The 18469-nt window shown below is 58.9% G+C and overlaps 1 protein-coding gene across 1 annotated transcript in view; it reads right to left on the bottom strand.

The window, feature by feature from the left end:
• TAFA5 (TAFA chemokine like family member 5) overlaps window positions 1-12929 on the bottom strand; it is a 175815-nt gene extending 162886 nt beyond the window's left edge. Inside the window, exon 1 of the mRNA XM_081597119.1 lies at window positions 12676-12929. Coding sequence (XP_081453245.1) covers window positions 12676-12787 — 112 coding nt within the window. The 5' untranslated portion in view covers window positions 12788-12929. The remainder of the gene's footprint in view (window positions 1-12675) is intronic.
• Between the last annotated feature and the right edge of the window lie 5540 nt (window positions 12930-18469).

The following is an 18469-nucleotide window of genomic DNA, read 5'->3' as shown; positions in this document are numbered from 1 at the left end:
TTTCTGGTAGCATCTTTAGAATATTCTATGAACAGTATTATGTTGTCTGCAAACCATGACAGTTTAACCTCTTTTCCAGGTTGGATTCCTTTGATTTCTTTTTCTTCTCTGATTTGCCATGGCTAGAACTTCCAAAATTATGTTGAATAAAAGTGCTGAGAGTGGACACCCTTGTCTTGTTCTTATCTCAGAGCAAACGCTGTCAGCTTTTCACCGTTGAGAATAATGTGAGCTATAGGTCTGTCATATATGGCCTTTATTATGTTGAAGTCGGCTCCCTTTATGCCCACTTTCTGGAGACTTGTTTCTTTTTATCATAAAGAGATGTTAAGTTTTACCAAAGGTTTTATCTGCATCTATTGAGATGACCTTATGGCTTTTATTCTTCAGTTTGTTAATGTGGTGATTCTGCATTGATTTGCAGATATTGAAAAATAAGTAAACCCCGCTTGACCACGGTGTATGGTCCTTTTAATGTTCCACTGAAGTCAGTTTGCTAGTATTTTGCTGAGGATTTTTATATCTATGTTCACCAGTTATACTGGTTTGTAAATTTTTTTGTGTGATATCTTTGATTGGTTTTGATATCAGGGTGATGCTAGCTTAATAGAATGAGTTTGTTAAATATTCCTTCCTGTGCAAAGTTTTGGAATAACTTTAGAAGGATATGTATTAACTCTTCTCTAAACATTTGGTAGAATTTACCTATGAAGCCATCTGGTCTGGATTTTTGTTTGTTGGGATTTTTAAAATTACTGATTCAATTTCGTTACTGGCAATTGGTCAGTTCATATTTTTTAATTAATTAATTTTAATTGGAGGATAATTACTCTACAATATTGTGATGGCTTTTGCCACACGTCAGCATGAATCGGCATATATGTGTCCCTTCCCTCCTGAATCCTGCCCACCCCCCTCCCCACCCCATCCCTCCAGGTTGCCACAGAGCACTGGCTTTACGTTCTCTGCATCATTCATCAACTCCACTGGCGATCTATTTTACATACGGTAACGTATAGGTTTCAAGGTTATTTCCTCAAATCATCGTACTCTCTCCTTCTCCCACCGAGTCCGAAAGGCTGTTCTTATGTCTGTGTCTTTTATTCCCTGCACATAGGATCATTGGTACCATCTTTCTAGAATCCACAGATATGCATTAATACATGATATTTGTCTTTCTCTTTCTGACTTACTTCATTCTGTATAATAGGCTCTAGGTTCTTCCACCTCATTAGAACTGAGTCAAACGCGTTCCTTTTTATGGCCAAATAATAACGCCATTGAGTATATGTACCACGGCTTTCTCATCCATTCATCTGCCGATAGACATCTAGGTTTCTTCCATGTCCTGGCTGTTGCAATTAGTGCTGCAATGAACACGGGTACAGATGTCTTTTTCAGGTCTGGCTTCCTCAGGGTACAGGCCCAGCGGTGGGACTGCTATGTCGCGTGGTCGTTGTATCCCTAGTTTTTTAAGGAATCCCATAGTGGTCTCCATAGGGTTGCATCAGCTTGCATTCCCAGCAACAGTGTAGGAGGGTTCCTTTCTCCCCACACCCTCTCAGGTCGTACTTTCTGTCTCTTCTCGGTTAGGATCTAGGGGACTGGAGCCTGCCTGTCAAGTGGTCCCCAGTAACCACTCGGGCCCCAGAGCTCAGGTGAGCGCCCTGCTCGGCGACACCTCCAGCCTGTCACACGTCCTCACTGGGGACCTGAGTGCCGTCCATGCCGCCCTGGGGCCTGGTCTCTCCTGGAGACCGAGTCTCTGTGAACCTGTCCCTTCTGCCAGTTTAATCTGGGTCCTTTAACAAGCTGTCCCCACGACCTTCACAGCTTTTCTGAACCCGATGATGGTCTCAGGGACCCTGACCCACCGAGAGAGGCAACGGTCCGGACCAGCTGTGCTTAGGTCGGCAGTTCTGCAGACGTGGTGCCAGACGCCAAGGCTGCTGGGATGCCTTTGGGTGAACGCCGGTCCTCAGTCCGCAGACAGCAGCGCAGGCGGGAGGCAGTGCTCTGCATGGAGCGGCCCTGCTCACTCCGCTGGTGACCGCCCGACCCCACACCTCGGGGGGCGGCAGGCGTCTCAGAGGTTACTGGCGAGATCCAGAGCTGAGGAGGCCCACGTGCGTGCATGCTAAGCCACTTCAGTCGTGCCCAACTGTGCAACCCCATGGAATGTAGCCCCCCCCAGGCTCCTCTGTCCATGGGGATTCTCCAGGCAAGAATACTGGAGTGGGTTGCCATTTCCTTCTCCAGGAGATCTTTCCAAGCCAGGGATCAAATCCACTTCTCTTATGTCTCCTGCAATGGCAGGTGGGTTCTTCACCACTAGAAGTTCTTTACCTGGGAAGCCCGAGGAGTCCCGGAGCCAGCTTCATCTCCCAGCCTCTGCCCACGGGGGGGAAGACTGGGAGTCACGGTGGGCCTCTGAGAGCCTCAGTTTCTTCTTCTATAAAAAGGAAACCACGCTGCCCATCTCCCACTGGAAGGACTGAATGTCAGGAAGCACAAGAAGTGACTGGCACCTGTCTGACACCCAGCAGCGGCTCAAGAAATGTCCTTCCTGGGAGGGCTGTGGACTTCTGTGTGGGTTCCTGAGCACTGGGGCATTCTAGATGCAACCGGTTCGAGTCCAGAGGCAAATGTGTGTCCCAACTGCAAGCAGATGTGCCCACAGCGGGGGAACAGCACCTGTGATCACCCTGCCCAGCGAGCTCACGGGATGCTTGGGCAGGGAGTCTGCAAGGCGCCCAAGCACCCAAAGTCTCCCCAGCGCCCCCCGCCAGCTGGAGGAACCCCTGCAGTGACCATGCTCCCCTCCCCCGACCCCTCCCCCGCATCATGCATCTCCCCTCCAAGCCTCCCAAGCCCCTTGGGACCAGGCTGGGGGCCCCAGAAGAAGGTCCTGCTCTGTAGCCACCTACCCCCACTGGGACCCTGGTGCACCCCTGACTTCCCTGAGTCCCACTCTCCTCTAAGATGAAGAGAAGTATGGAGCTGGGAAGGTTGCCAGGGACCCAGGAGCAAGTGGACACTGTCTGCTGGGCACCTGGCAGTCCATCCGCCCACCGGGATGGAAGCTGAGTGGCACAGCAGGGCCTGTGCGAACCGGGCAGCATCACTGCATGGACAAGCCCAGGGCGGACAGCACGCATCCCTCTGGGCAGTTGGCCCAGCCTCGGTCCCCGAAGCCCTGCGAGGTGGAGTCTGCCAGGGTTGGGGAAAGCTGGGGGCTTCCTGCGGGAGCCGGGGGTGGACCCTGGAGGCAGGCTTCCACGTGGGGGTCCAGATGGGCAGGAGTGAGAGGCGCCCCAGAGGGCAGAGTCCAGGGGCAAACGAGGCCTCCGTCGGGGTTACAGGCGGGCAGAAAGACGAGGCGTCGGCCACGAGGACCCCAGGGCCTGGACGACCTGTCTCCTCTCGGAACTTCATGGGATTAAAAAGTTGCTAAAGGCCCTTTCCCCACGCAGGTACGGACACGTGCTAGAGCCAGTCTTCCAAGTCAAGGTCAGAGCAGGGGGGCCACCCCAGTCTACCCCGCCTGCCTGTCAGCCACATTCACGTCGGAGCCTTTTTCATACACACGTGTGAATGGCTGACCGGCAGTCAGCCCAGATAAGTCATCTGCAGCACCTGCTCTTTGCACACCCTGACACAGCAACAAGGACAAGACGGCCACGGTGAATCCCAGGTCCCGCCCAGAGCGCGTCCCAGCCCAGGGTAATCGCAGAGCCCAGAGACCCTCTGGGGGAGCTCCTGTCTGCTGCTGTGAGTGGAGGGACCCCCACCTTCCAGACGAGCCCAGGTCACAGGAACGAGGCCTGGGCCTGCTCACACGTGGCCACGCTCAGCGAACACGGCCCCGAGGACCCTGAGTCCAAGCCCGTGAGGCCCTGCAGGGCCGGGCTAGCGCCTGACCCTCCACGCGGCGTCTGCCTGACCCAGGAGAGGACGTGCTGAAGCTTCAGCCGCTCTGATGAGAATCTGACCGCCGAAGGCCAGAGCTGCGTCCCGCCCAGAGCTGGCAGAGGACGAGGCTGCATGGGGCGTCTACTGTCACAGGGCCCTGGCCCGCCCCAGGAACTTTCTAGGCCCCAGAGAGTCCCACTGGGACACGCCGGTCTGTCGCGTCTGCTCGGCGGTGCTCAATCAGGCTCCTCTGTTTTTCGGAAGCGCCTGCCCCTTCACTGGCCCCAGGAACACAGGGGCAGCGCACAGGGTATCAGGTCTGAGGGGTCAAACCGGGGCCGTGACCATGAGGGAGGTGCCTGTGGTGCAGCCTGTTCTCCAAGGGTCCCGGCCCCGTGGGCAGGCTCATGGCCACACCCCCCAGGTCACAGGGGACGTGGCTCACAAGCTGAGTGGACAGAGGTTTCTGGGTGTCCTGCCCACTTCCCAGGGTGTCAGAGGCAGAAACCTTCTGACCACCTGAGATGGTGATGGCGACTGGCGCGTCTTGCAGATCTCCATGACGACGGCATCCGATGAGGCCGCATGCACCCTCCCCACACGCTCCAGGCTTTAGAGCTGGAGGCGGCCGGCTTCCACCCCACCATCCCACGTGGGCTCCCGCTGCCCCTGCTTCTAGAAGCTGCCCCCTTTTCATCCTGGAACCTTACGATGGACACTGAGCTAAAACCGACCGAACACCAACCGCCACCAGCAGATGCATTTATGTTGCCCACGGAACACTAATCTCGATTCAGTTGGAGTCTTTGTAAACAGGCACGGGCGGGGGTTGCCACGTCACTGGGACCTTGGTGTCAGGAGGCCTAAGCCTGCGAGAGGGTTTCAGAGGTGCTGGGTGCCCAGGCCAGCTTCTGCCTCCCTGCATGGCGCCCCATCACGGCCACAGAGCCCCCCACGTGCGCTGGAGAAGGAAAGAGACACAACGGACTGCAGCGAAACTCAGGGAGACCCGGCGTGGCCCCGCAGCCGGCCTGCTCCAGCCGCCAGCGTGGCCGAGAGGACCGTAAATTAGCATCAATTAATTAACATGAGCCCTATCAACCCATTAATGGCATTTAGTATATCCGGGGAAGTGCTACCAGGTAATGGAGCTGCTACAGAGAAACATAATTTAGAAAGAGAGCCGGAGAGAGGCCACTCACCTGCATCCAGCGGCATCCAAGGCGGCCCGGAGGCATCAGCGTTTCAACTCTGCAGCATCCTCACAGGAAAGCCCTCCAGAGAACGGCCTGGGTCCCCCCAGACCCAAGGCTTCAGGCCATGGATGTGCTCTGAAACCCCCTTCCTCAGTGCTCAGTAAAGTCAGATGTGAGTCAGGTCCTGGAAAACCAGCAATGCCCTTCCCCCCGTGTCACCCGGGTACCTCACAGCAGGAGACCCCGGACCTGGCCCAGCTCCAGCCGACCTGCTCACGGCCAGGTCAGCCAGGCCAGGCAGACTCCTCCGTCACCTCGTTATCCGTGGATTTTAGTAAGTGAGCTCAGAGATGCTCGTAATGCTGGAGCTGACTTTCCGCAACATCAGATGAACTCTCCCAAGTGAGCTTAGGAGAAAGCCACCGGTCACAGGCCGTCATCACGGACCCCAGGAGCACCTGCCCCACCGTGGGAACCAGCCTCTCTTGCTGGACATTCAAGACACCAAAATGGGCAGATAGGACCTGCCTGGGAGAGGGGGTGTCCTGAAAAGTTCGGGGCCCTGGCTCCTCACACTGTCTCTGCAGGGACTCCATTCTGTCTGTTCTCTTGGAAAACCATTCTGCAGCCGTCGGTAAACCAGAGGTGCTATGTTGAGGACCCTGCCCTGGAGAGGCCGACCGTGACCGTGACGTGCAGTTGGGGGTGAGGTAGAGCTTTGACAGCTGGCACCCAGATGAACATGGAGCACATGGAGAGGCAGAAGCGGCGGCGTACTCAGGGGAGGCTTCCTGGAGGAGGAGGTCTCCAACACTGGGGTCCGGGGGTGTTCCGGAGACCAGTCAAACTCCAGGTTCCTGACTTGCCCTCGCGATAGCAGAGTGAGCAGTTACCACGGGAGGGGCCTCGTGGGCAGTGAAGCATTCCCGCGAGACCAGGTGTGCAGGAGAGAACTAGAGCACACACACACATTCCCACGGAGGGAGCCCAGGGTGCAGGCCCAGAAGGACTCCGCCAGGCTAGGGCAGAGGGGCGGAGAGGGCCTCCCCGGGCAGGAAAGGTCAGCGGTGATGGTCAGGACTCCGCCAGGCTAGGGCAGAGGGGTGGAGAAGGCCTCCCCGGGCAGGAAAGGTCAGCGGTGATGGTCAGGACTGCCAGGCTAGGGCAGAGAGGCGGAGAGGGCCTCCCCGGGCAGGAAAGGTCAGCGGTGATGGTCAGGACTCTGCCAGGCTAGGACAGACAGAGAGGACCTCCCTGGGCAGGAAAGGTCAGCGGTGATGGTCAGAACTGCCAGGCTAGGGCAGAGGGGCGGAGAGGGCCTCCCCGGGCAGGAAAGGTCAGCGGTGATGGTCAGGACTCCGCCAGGCTAGGACAGAGGGGCGGAGAGGACCTCCCCGGGCAGGAAAGGTCAGCGGTGATGGTCAGGACTCCGCCAGGCTAGGACAGACAGAGAGGACCTCCCCGGGCAGGAAAGGGCGTGAGGCCCTGAGTGACGTTTGCAGGGAGGAGCGGAGGGTGCCGGCTCCATTCTAAGGGGAACTGGGGGCGGGGAGCTGCTGGCAGCCAGCCTAGAGGCAGTGGCCCTCCAAGAACGACGCTGATGTGTGCAGGGGGGACTCCGCTGACGGTGCTGCAGACAGACCTGGAGGATGGCGAAGGGTGTTTTGGAGAAGGACTTCCAGGAGGCTGGGCACAAAGTCAGAGCCGGAGGCGGTCCTCAACACAGGGGCCCTGGTGGAGGTGGACAGGGCAAGAGAAGGCTCAGGGATGGAAGGGGATTCGGGGCCAGAGCCCGAGGCTGAGCGGCCGGGGCAGGCTGTGGCCGGAGAGCGGCCAGGCAAGGACCCAGAAGAACAGGGTACCCGGCCCACCGGGTGCCCCCTCCTCTGCTGCCTTGATTTGGTGAGGACCATCCGGTGCCCCCGGGATGCAAGCCCAGGAGGCCACCATCTCGCCCGTCTCTGTGTCCACACACTCCCCAACTCCTTGTCCCACGAACAAGCGGAGGCAGAGATGCGGGGGCTGGCTCTCCACCCCTCCTGCCTCCTTCAACACGCTTGGAAAGACAGCTGGGTCCCCAGGTGGAGTCCCTCCGAGCCCAGCCCTCCGGGGGGGAGGGTGACCCCACAGCAGGTGGCACACCAGGACCCGGGACCAACCGGGAGGCGGGAACAGCGCGAGAGGAGGGCGGCGTCCCCAGGGACGTCTCACCACAGAGCCGGCATCCCATCAGACCCAGACCCGCCACACCCGAGGCCGCGGCGAGGCCCCGGGGGAGCCAGAGGAGTCCCGCCGGCCTCTTTGGAGACAAAAGCGATTCCACGCCCGACTCCTGCCAGCCACTGGCACGGATAAGGAAACGTTCCAAAGCCTGCGGGAGCCCTCCACCACGTTCGCAGGGTGAAGGAGGGATGGGGCTGGCTGCCCAGACCCACTGCCAGCGGCCAGGACGTTTGCGGGAAGCCGGGCCACAGAGACGGCGTGTGCGGCCTGCTGGGAGCTTCCGTCAGCGCCCCTGCAGGGCTCAGATCTGGAACCCACGCCGAGGGGCACCTGGAGGGAGCAGCAGGCCGCGCAGGGCTGGCCCAGCTCCGGCGTCTACGGATGGCGTGCCAGGCTGCAGGGACAGACGGACCCCCCTGCCCCAGGCACTCCCGCCCCCAGGAGACAGCCCAGGCCACCAGAGAGCAGCCGGCAACAGTCCTCCAAACACACACAGCCCGCAGGCCCGCGGCCACCCCCGCACACACCGGAGCCCTGCCCACGGCCCCCTCGGCAGCCGCTCTCCTCCCCGCCACTCGGCCGGCACCCAGGGCTCTGGGTGACAGGTGGTGTGCGGTGGGGTCATTAACTCCAGAGCACCACCGCTTTAACGCAAAAACGAGCCCTTCTAAATCAGCGCAGCTGCGGAGCTATATAAAGAAATGGGGATTTTAATGTTTTGCTTTTCTTCCCTTTGCTAGTGCCACATTATCATAACATTTTCCCATAATTACGCCCATAAAAGTCACCTGAAAATACTTCACGCCACAGAGACTGATCTCCATATATCACTCCGGCAACACTGAGGGGCAGCTCCGGAGTGACCTAGTACAGGTCAGCTAGGACGCCTGGTGCCCAAGGTTCGGCCAGCCGTGGCACGTCGCCTCCTTCCTGGATGTGCTGCCCGCCGGGCTCGCTGCGAGGGGAGAGGGGCCCCCGGAGGAGCCCTGCAGGGTGCGGCCCCTCCTGGCCACGTCTGGGAGACTAGGGGAGCGAGGGGAGGGGTGCAGGGGTGCCGATCTGCACGGCCGGCTTCCAGGGGCAGCCCCTCCCCACCCCACCCCCATCCTTGGGCATGGAGTTCTGCTAACACACCATCCACCAATGGGTAACTTATCTCTACGTGGGTGAAAGAAACACACGGGGCACAACTTCTCCTGCCAGAAATTCATCAAATAAAACACTTAGTAGGAGGACAAAAAAAAAAAGACAAGAAATAAACTTCTGAATGGCATCACTTCATTAAGTTTCCAGTACTTTCAATTTTACCTCTTGGAAAACCCCAGAAATAAAATGTGAACAGCAGGAAAGTGGCCTAATCTCTCCTAAATATGCAATAAATTGTATTTGTAAAGAAAATGCAGCACCAGAGAGCCTATGCTTGGTTAGTATTCTAATGGATCAACAACAATTCAGAAGTTGTTTGTAGTTTCCTCTCGTAGTTGTGTGAGAACCACGACGTGAGATTTTACTTGAAGCTACCATTCAGTCCTGATGAGATTTATTCGGAAAAAAACAAAAGTCAAAAACAGAGTCACACTGGCTCTCCCACCCTGCTCCATGGTACTTTAAAATACAGACTTTCCTCCCAACATTTACACGCCAGGAATGGCTGTCCATCAAGCCTGTCCAAAGAGGGGACTCCGTCTCCATGAAAGCACAGCCTTCTCCACCTTCAGATTAAATAGTGTGCACGAATATCAAGTCGAGGCTTAGGGTCCTAAGGCAGCCTGGAGCTCACCGTTCTCTCCAGCTCTCATTGTTATTACAGCCTGATGCGACAGGAGGCTGACTCATTGGAAAAGACTCTGATGATGGGAAAGACTGAAGGCAAAAGAAGGGGGTAGCAGAGGATGAGATGGTTAGGTAGCGTCACGGACTCAACGGACACGAATGTGAGCAAACCCCGGGAGACGGTGGAGGACAGAGGAGCCTGCTGCGTTATAGTCCCTTGGGTCGCAGAGTCGGACACGACTTACTGACTGAACAGCAAACGCTGTGGTTGGCACCCGAGACGGCACCTCCGAGGTCTTAGCACGAGCACAGTGTACAAGTAAACCGCTCTGGTTTGGCCAGAGCTGTCTCGCTCCGGCCAAGAACCGAGTCCAGACAGACCTCTTGGCTCTGGATATGCTAAGGGGACGAGGACCTAGGCCAGTGCTTTCCAAGCCGCAAGGACAGAGGTCTCCCCCCACCAGGGAGAAGGAGAGTTTCAGGGTTTCATCCGAGCTCTTCACCTCCCCAGGACGACTCTTTGCCGAGCGCCCAGCCCTGCTGTAATGGGAATGTACACAGACATGGAGTACGCATCTTGAAAGAAAGCCATCGAGGGCCCCATTCCCCTTTCTGCTTCTCCTGGCAATTCTTCCCCAACAGGAGAAAATGACAAGGCTGTGTCACTATAGCAACTAACCTAATTGGTGGACTGCAGGTCTTTCTCCAGCCGGAGGGTGGAGCCCATGTCCTTAAACATGAAGCTCAGCAGGCTGCAAAAAAGCCAGGCTTTCAGGGGCCAAGAACAGCAGAGCACCCCTAACTGAAAATCAGGCCAGGAAATATTTCAGTTTTCTTTCAGCCGTGCCAGGAAGTGAACACCTTTTGTGTTGCAGCAAAATGCACAGATTGAACAGGCAGGATAACTGAACCCTGTATGGTGAGTTATCAGTCTCCCTAATTAATGATACAGATAGATCTGCTCCAAAACACAAAATCATTTCGGGTAATAAAAATCCTGACAGATAACAAAAACAATTTACAAACACGGATGCTAACTATTCTTCTTCATCCCAGATATACTGGAAAAGAGAATGAAATACCAGGGACTGTTCCATTTGCATTTTATTTGCTTTATCAATTCTAAAAAAGAAGGGGGGGTTCTTTTTTCTCCAAGACTGATGTTCCAAGCTATCAATTATTATTATGTCTACTTCATATTTTAGTGCCATGCTTTAATTTCTCCAAGTGCATATGTCTACTTTGTATTTTACTGAAAGGTTTTAATTTCTCCAAGTGCCTTTCTGGTGTAATGGGGTGTGTCTACAAACGTTATCTTATTGTCAATTATCGCATTCGGTGGAGACAACCATAAAAATGTGGTGAACCCAAGCTTCTGCTATCAGTGATTTCTGCCATTCTGGATAATAAGATGTTTTTTTTTTTTTACCACATGTCCTCGTCCTGGTGGAAGAGCTGTTTCTAGAATGCCCAGGAGGCTTCTGAACGGAACCTTGGGGTCCACCAAGGGTCTGAGCGGCCCCACTGCACTCTGACCCCCACCGGGAGCAGGCGGCCGCCTGGCAGAGGTGTGAGTGTCAGGAGGGACAGAGAGAGCGTTCCCCTCAGGTTCCAGCAGTGCTGGCGCGGGGGTGGAGTGAGCAGAAGGCGAGAAAGGAAGGCCCTGGCTGGTGCACCTGGGGTGGGAGGTGTTGAAGCCGCTGGGCGGAGGTGTCACACACTTAACAACAATTAGCAGTTGTTCTTTTCCCCACCTGGAGGGCTGCCTCCCCAGCCAGCCTGTGGTTGCCAGGTTCTCACCACGATATTATCCCCAGAGCCAGCAAGGGACGGCGGACGCGGATGGGGACACAGATTGCCTCCCAACACGGCCGCCACCAGGAAGTGTATCCACATGGCCCCTCCTCCGGAGCCCCGAGTTTACCGCTCGGGGGCCCCTGCCTCAGGGTCCCGAGATGGCCGCAGGGAGCTGGGGAGAGGACACAGGCCTCCTCCCTCAAGCCCCAGACCCCCTCCCCCTGCAGGCAGCCAGCCCCGGAACACACTGGGAGAGGCCCGTGGGGTGCGCCCCCGGCAAGCGGTGCCAGCCAGGGCAGCTGGGCTTGCGACCCCGCAGAGAACCTTCCGGCTCTGAGACCCCTCCCCAGCGCTGCCACGGCGCGACCAGCAATTGTAGGGAAACGCACAACCCGGCTGAGACCAGCGGCACCATTCCCGCTCTGAGCACGGATTCCCCGGGGTTCGGGGTGGGGGTGGGGGTGTCCCAGGACTCGGCACCCGCGTGCCCAGGATCTCCATGGCCCGCTGCGGTCCCATTTTGCAGAGCGCGAAGGTTCGGGCTGGAAGCGAGGAGGCCGAGGGAGGGCTGCGAGGTGGTGGTGGGGAGCGTGGTACGGCGCCGGCCTCTCTCTCTCTTTTTTTTTGTAAAGAATCCATATTTTTCCATTGCCTCCCGCGCCCATGGCAATTCTCCATGACAGGTGTTCCTCAGCGCCCATCCCTTCCTCCTGCTGGGGTGGGAAGGGACCCGGACCCTGTGCCAGGCAGCCGGCGGGGGAACCCCCCTCCCCACCCCAGTCCTCGCCATTCAGGCTGGGAGCCCATGCCCGGACGCTGACCACTCCCCACCCACCCCAACCAGCCCGCGAACCCGTGTCTGGAGCACTGACCACTCACCCCCACCCCAGTCCTTAGGCTCAGTGTCGGACCACCTCCCATTCACGCAGTCACCAGCCTGTGCCCCTGACACAGCGCACCCCGACGCACTCAGGCGACCCCAGCCTGTTCCTGGCACCCCAGCCCCCAGACTGTGCCCCGGGCGCCCACCAACCCGTGCCAGCCCAGCCCCGAGCCCGCGGCCCCGCGCCAGACCCGCAGGGGTCACCCGGTTCGGGTCCCCTGACGCTAGGCGCGAAATGCCGGCGGCAGCGGCGAGCCCTCCCGGGCACCCCACCCCTCACTTCTCTGTTTTTAGGAGAGCGCCGGCGAGCCTGCTTCCCTGCAAGCCAGCAGCTCCAGCCTCGCGTCCTAGCCCGAGCCCTGCTCCTGCCCCGGGCGCCCCGTTCCGGAATCGGCCGCCGCGTCCCCCCGCGTCCCCCGCGCGAGTGTCGCCCGCGGAAAGCCCCGGGCAGGGCGCTCAGCCGCCACCCCCGGCAGCAGTACCCGCCCGCCCCAGACCCTCCGCCGCCTCCGGAGCGCGCGGCTCGGCCAAGAAGCCGCCGGCTCAGCTCGGATCGTGGGCCTGGGCCGGGAGCGGCGGCGGTATGCCGGGCAGCCGCGGGCATCGCCGCGTAGGGACGCGCCGCGCCACCCGGGGCCTGGCGCCCGGGCCCTGCCCCAGAGTCGGGGGAGGGAGACTCAGCGGTGGCGCCGGCCTCGGAAGTGCCGGACCCCCGTCCTCCTGGCCCAGCGGAGGACCGGTGGAGACCCGGGGGACCGCGCGCCCCGAGCTCGCAACTCCGCACGGACTCCAGGCGGCCCGAAGGGCGCCCCGCCGGAGCCGCGGCCCGGGATCGGGGGCCGGGGCCGGGACCAGAGGGCCGGGCGGGGGCCCGGGCCGCGCGGTACTCACTGCAGTAGGCGATGAGCAGGCTGGCCAGGATCATGAACGCCCAAAAAGTTGAGGACATGCTGGGCAGGGCGGTCGCATCTTGCCGGCTGCCGGTCCTGGGCGATGGCGCCATTGAAGCCGCGGCGCCCGCGCGGGGGGCAGCAGCGCGTCTCAGCAGCCGGCCCTTCCCGCGCCCCCGCGCCGGCCTCCACGTGCGGGCCCCGCGCGCGCCATCCTCCGCCGCCGCCGCCTACGCCGCGCCCGGGCTCCGGCCCACTGCGCCCCGCGCCGGCCCGCCCCGCGCCGCGCCCGCGCCCGCCGAGCCCGGGGACGCCGGCCCTGCCGCTCTGGGCGTCGCTGCGCGCCCGAGCCAGGCGCGCGGGCCACCGAGGCGAGGGGCGCTCCCGAGGCGCGTGCCCGCCGCGGCGGGGGCCCAACGCGGGCCCTGGTACAGGCGGGGGAGGCCGGCGGCGGAGGGGACGAAGCGCCCGAGCCGCGCCTCTGGATGGCGACAGAGACGGCCCGCCGCGCCCGCGTCCGGGGCCCCGCGCGGGGAAGACGGGCCGGCCGGCGTCAAGTTTGTGGGCCAGGCCGTGTGGCCCGCCAGCCCTCGGCGCCCGTATCCTCCCCTGCCTGCGGCGCTTGGTCCCCGACCTTGCCAGGGTGTGGGGACCGGACTCTGTTCCCAGCACAGCAGTCTTTGGACCCTTGCCCCAGATGGGCCTTGTCTTCCCTGTTCGGGGTTGAATGTTGGCGTCCTCGAACCCCCGGACGGCACAGCCTTGGCCCCGTGCAGAGTCAGCTGAGTTCGGGCACCGGGAAGGCCGTTCCTTTCCCCAGGCCGAGACACAGGCCCCAGGAGGCCCGTCTTGGCCCCTCTGAAGCAGCGCGCCCACCCCACCCTCCGCCTCGCCTTCAGCCCACCGCCCTGGCCTTGGTGAGTCGTCTTGGTGCCCACCATTCACAAGAGCCCAGTCTTGGGTCTCCAGATCCTCGTCTGGAGACTGGTCGCCTGTGTTAACCCAGAGGATGGACCAAGCGCACGCTCTGAGTTCAGTGTGGCCATCCCCGCTCCTCCCTCTCCTGTCCCGTCAGCGGGATACGCTGGCAAGTCCAGGTGCCCTCGGGGTCCTCCTACTGCCCTGGGAGGCGCTGGCCCTGCAGTGCCCAGACTCACTGTCCACCCCAGTGCTGACTGCCCGCCCCTTTGTGGACCTGCTGCAGGAACCGTCCTTCCTGATTCAGAGGGTCTTCTGGATTCTGCATGAGGAAGGGGAGCTGGGCACCCACGTGGTCCCGATGGAGCTGGAGATGATTTCTCAGGAGCCACTGGAGGGCCCGGGCACTGAGAGGAGCCGAGGTGGAAGGTCACTGGTCCCTGCTTCCGCCAGAGTCCTGGCTGGGGAGGCCCCCAAGGAACCACGGAGCCTGCCATGAGGGCATGAGGATACGGCTCTCCCAGGACCATGCACACGTGCACACAGCATATACACACATGCACACCGCACACACACGTGTGCACAGCATATTGCACACCACACACATGTACACACAACATATACACGCATGCACACCACACACACCCTATGAGGAGACGGCTCCCCCAGGACCATGCATGTGTGGACACAGCATATACATGCATGCATACTGCATACACACATGTGGACACAGCATATACACACATGCACACCGTGCACATACGTGTGCACAGCATATTGTGTGCTACACATGTGTACACACAACATATATACACATGCACGCCACACACATGTACACACAACATATACACACATGCACGCCACACATGTGTACACACAACATATACATGCATGCACACCACACTCACTCTGTGGGGGAACTAAACAGACAGAGAGGAGAAGGCTCAGGCCAGGTGGTCTGTCCGGTCCCAGGGGTCGACTCCGTGGGCGCCTGGGCCAGGGGCTTGGACAAGGCTGGTGCTATAATATGGTTGTGTCCAGGCTGAGTTTCTTCATAAATTTTCTGGTCCTGGTTAATCACACCCTCTGACTTCCCATTTCAGTGTCTTGCCAGCTGCAGCTGCCCGTCTCCCTTGGCTGGCAGGGAGGTGCTGCAGAACCTGGACCCCTGAGAACAGGGTGGGGGCAGGAGGGCAACAGCTCATGTCTCCTCTGCCACCAGCCCAGGGAGGGGGTCCCTCAACTGGAATGCAGGGGGCCACCATGGATGCCTGCATCTCCACCTTCACAATTCATTCCTTTGATTTCAGCCTTTCATCCTGTTAAAAGGGTAGACAGGATAAAAACCTTACACCTTGCAGTTCATCGTGTTCACTCTGAACATCCTGGACGCTCCTTTCTTCAAAGTCTGTTTGCTGAGCACCTGCGAGATGCCAGGTGCTGGAGGAGTGGAGGAGGAAAGTGGGGCAGGCGTGCCCTTCTTGGCCCCTGCAGGTGTGTGCTGGTTTGGGACAGCAGCTGTCACAGCCCCGTGTTCAGTGATGGGGCGCTGAGAGAGCCGCCTGGCGCAGAGGAGGGTCGCCCCAACGCGGGCTGTGCGCTACAGTAAGGGCGTCCCAGGAAAGCTTCCAGAAGAGCAGTCTTCAAAAGTGCTGTCCTTAAGACACACACACACACACACACACAAACACTTGAAAGTGTCACAGAACAATACTTATACCCTCAGCACTCTCTGACATGTTCAATTCTATCCTAATTCATTTCTTAAAACGCTGGTTGCCCACCCAATAATTTTGCTGACTGTAATTTTCTTTGCTTGACAAACACAGTTCCAGAGAGAGATGTGGTCTGTGTTGAACCTGGGCGGATAAATCGGGGCTGTCCTGCCAAAGGATGTAGGGGATGGCAGGATGGTTGGGGAGGGGCCCCCAAGCAGAGGAAGGGGGCACATGGAGATAAACAGCTTCCTCCATTCTGAAACTCAAGCCTCGAGATTTTTGTGGCTGCAATGTTAGGAGTCTGACATGTTAAAGGAAAAAAAAAAAACATTCAAGGACTCTTGTTAAAGATGGTAAGGCAGACTTTATTCAGGACCATCACAGCGTGCATGGGGACCACTGGGACGGGATTTTGCCATTGAGGAAGCAGACTGGGCTCTTTGCTGCATGCAGCATGGTGAGTGGGCATTTATGGCCCAGAGCAGGGAGGGGAGTCAGGAGATGGGAAATCACTGAGAGGAAATAGCAGGGCTTCCGGGGTTTCTGGCTAAACTGACCCGACAGGATTCTTGCCCCAGGCAGGCAGGGTGGTCAGAATAACCTGGTGCTGGGGGAGGGAAAGGAGCCTGATCAGATAAGGAGGGGCTGGTTCTGAATAAACAGACTTGGTTGGGCTTCCCTGGTGGCTAGGTGGTAAAGAAGCTGCCTGCAGTGCAGCAGACCTGGGTTCATTCCCTGGGTTGGGAAGATCCCCTGCAGAAGGGAATGGCTACCCACTCTATTTTTCTTGCCTGGAGCATTCCATGGGCGGAGGAGCCTGACGGGCTACCATCCACGGGGTGGCAAAGACTGACAGGACTTAGCAACTAAATGACATAACAAGGATTCTTGCTGAAATTGGATCCTACGAGGAAGTAGGGCCTAGAGAAGATTCTGGAGCCTGACTAGAGACTGATGGAGCAAAGAATCTCTGTCAGGTGGAAAACTTTAGGAAGTCAGAGTGGATCGATGAGTTCACGCCTGTGCACTGAACTCTTACCAGGAAGAGGCAGGGGAATGGAGTTCTAGGTGCTTATGACTTGAATCCAGGGTGACAGAGAGGCTGGAACCCAGTGAGACTGGAAGGGGAAAGGAGGAGGGGAGAGAGACAAGGCCGGGGCCTCCTGACCTGGGCTGACAGCCCTGAGCTGATCTCAGCAGCACAGCCAGGATGCAGCCCCAGTCCAGGGGCAGAAGCTGGAGGCTCCCGGAGGCCTGGTGAGAGACCAGGATGGAACTTGAGGACAGAGATGAGCAGGGCGCTGAATTCTGTTGCTAGGAAACAGAAAGCTCAGTTCTGGATCCAAGCGTGCTACCCAGTGACAGTTTGTTGCTGTTGATTGGCTGCTTTTGGTTACTGGCCAGAACTGATGGAACGTGAAATTTTGAAACACGGATAAGTTTATTAGAGAATCACACCAGCACCCTTCACTTCAAGCCGAGGAAGCAAGGGATGCGGGTCTGCACCCCTGAGGATACCCCTGGGTTTACCCCACATCAAGCCGACAGTCACGGGGCTGTGGAGACGTGGCTGGGGTGGGGGGGTTGTCCTGCCCAATGGACAGCTCAGGTGGCCGCGGAGGCACCAGGAGCGGACAGCCCCCCATGAGGAGGCTTGCTGAGACACTCCTTCCAGGTCTGGGCAGGAACCCCTGGCTTCTCCTCTCAGGGGGTAAGTGTGCCTCGTTTCCCCCCCTCTGCTTTTGAATCCAGGAATACCAGCTGTGATTTTCCCATTGTCTTTTGGGGGCGCTGTGCTGGGTCTTCGTTGCTGTGTGTGGACTTTCTCTAGTTGCAGTGAGCAGAGGCTGCACTCTAGTTGTGGTGCGTGGGCTTCTCGCTGGGGTGACTTCTCTTGTTGCAGCGCACGGGCTCAGTGGCCCCGCAGCACGTGGAATCCTTCTGGACCAGGGATTAGACCCATGTCCTCTGCATCAGCAGGTGGGTTCCCAACCACTGGACCACCAGGGACGTCCCTCCCATTCACTTTTTACTCCTCCATTCTGGGCCTCATCTTTGTCACCCGGTCATGGGCTGCCAGGAGGTCCCAGAGCTCCTGAACAGACTGGGATGGAGGTGAGCTGTGGGGATGTCTCCAGGGGCCATCAGGGAGGGACTCTGTTATGGAAAGGCAGCCCTCTTTCACGAAGAAGGCACATGGGTCTGGGTAGCACGTGGGTCTGGGTAGCAGGCAGCTAAAGGGCTGGACTGTGGTGGACCTGGCTCTTCCTCCTGGGGGAACATGGCAGGTTTCCCTCTGAGGGGCTAGAACGGGCCACACGGTCTCCCAGGTGCGTTTGGAAAGACATCGCTTCCAAAGAGAGAGTGGGGGAGGGGCGGGGGAGGGGCGCAGACAGCAGCTGCAGCAGGTGAGCAAGTCCACGTGAGAGGCAGGCTGGCTGCTCTCCAGGAGACGGGATGGAGGCATGGGTGCCTTCAGGGGCTCTTAAGGGGATGGGCTGGACCTGCCATGGGACCTGGGAGGTGGGGGTGTCTTGATGGACCTGTCCCAGGTGACTCCAGGTTTCTGCCCAGAAACCCAAGAAGAGAGTAGCCGAGTCTCCACGTCTCCTGGGACAGGCGTCAGGTCAGCGAGGTCAGCCTCTTCCTCTGCGTGCTCTCAGATGGTGGGAGCTGCAGCCCAGAAGGAAGCATCAAGGGCAGAAGATAGAGAAGCAGGAGCAGGCGTTTTGGCCAGTGCAGACCTTCCGCCCTGCGGGACCAGAGGCCACCCGGCAGAAGTCTCGGCTCCTGGAACAGTGCTTTCCAGGGACTTGGTTCCATGTTGGTTTAATGAGCAATCACCCGTTTTATCAGTTCAGCCGCAGTCACGGTGAGCGGTGTTTCTTCCATGCCGTGTGCCTGCGCTGCTCCATTCTGGGCAGGCACGTGTGGTTACCTCGGCCGGCGGGACCACGCCCTGAAACACTCATCCCCGGATGTACAGCTGGGGCAGCCGGGCAGGAAGCAGCTGGGGCGTCCCTCCGGGCTGTGTCGCTGTGAGGGCTGGGGAGGCCGGACGCGCCGTCTGACTTCGGACAGGGCGCCTTGAGCGCTGTTGCTCCCCTGCTTCTGGGTGCTCAGTTATGGTCGTTTATAGAAAGTTTTGTGGACAGACGG

Source organism: Giraffa tippelskirchi, chromosome 4 (genome assembly GCF_054371585.1).
Source record: "Giraffa tippelskirchi isolate mGirTip1 chromosome 4, T2T-mGirTip1v1.2.pri, whole genome shotgun sequence".
Lineage (NCBI taxonomy): Eukaryota > Metazoa > Chordata > Mammalia > Artiodactyla > Giraffidae > Giraffa > Giraffa tippelskirchi.
The sequence above is the reverse complement of the archived record's forward strand: the minus strand, read 5'-3'. Positions and strand labels throughout refer to the sequence as shown.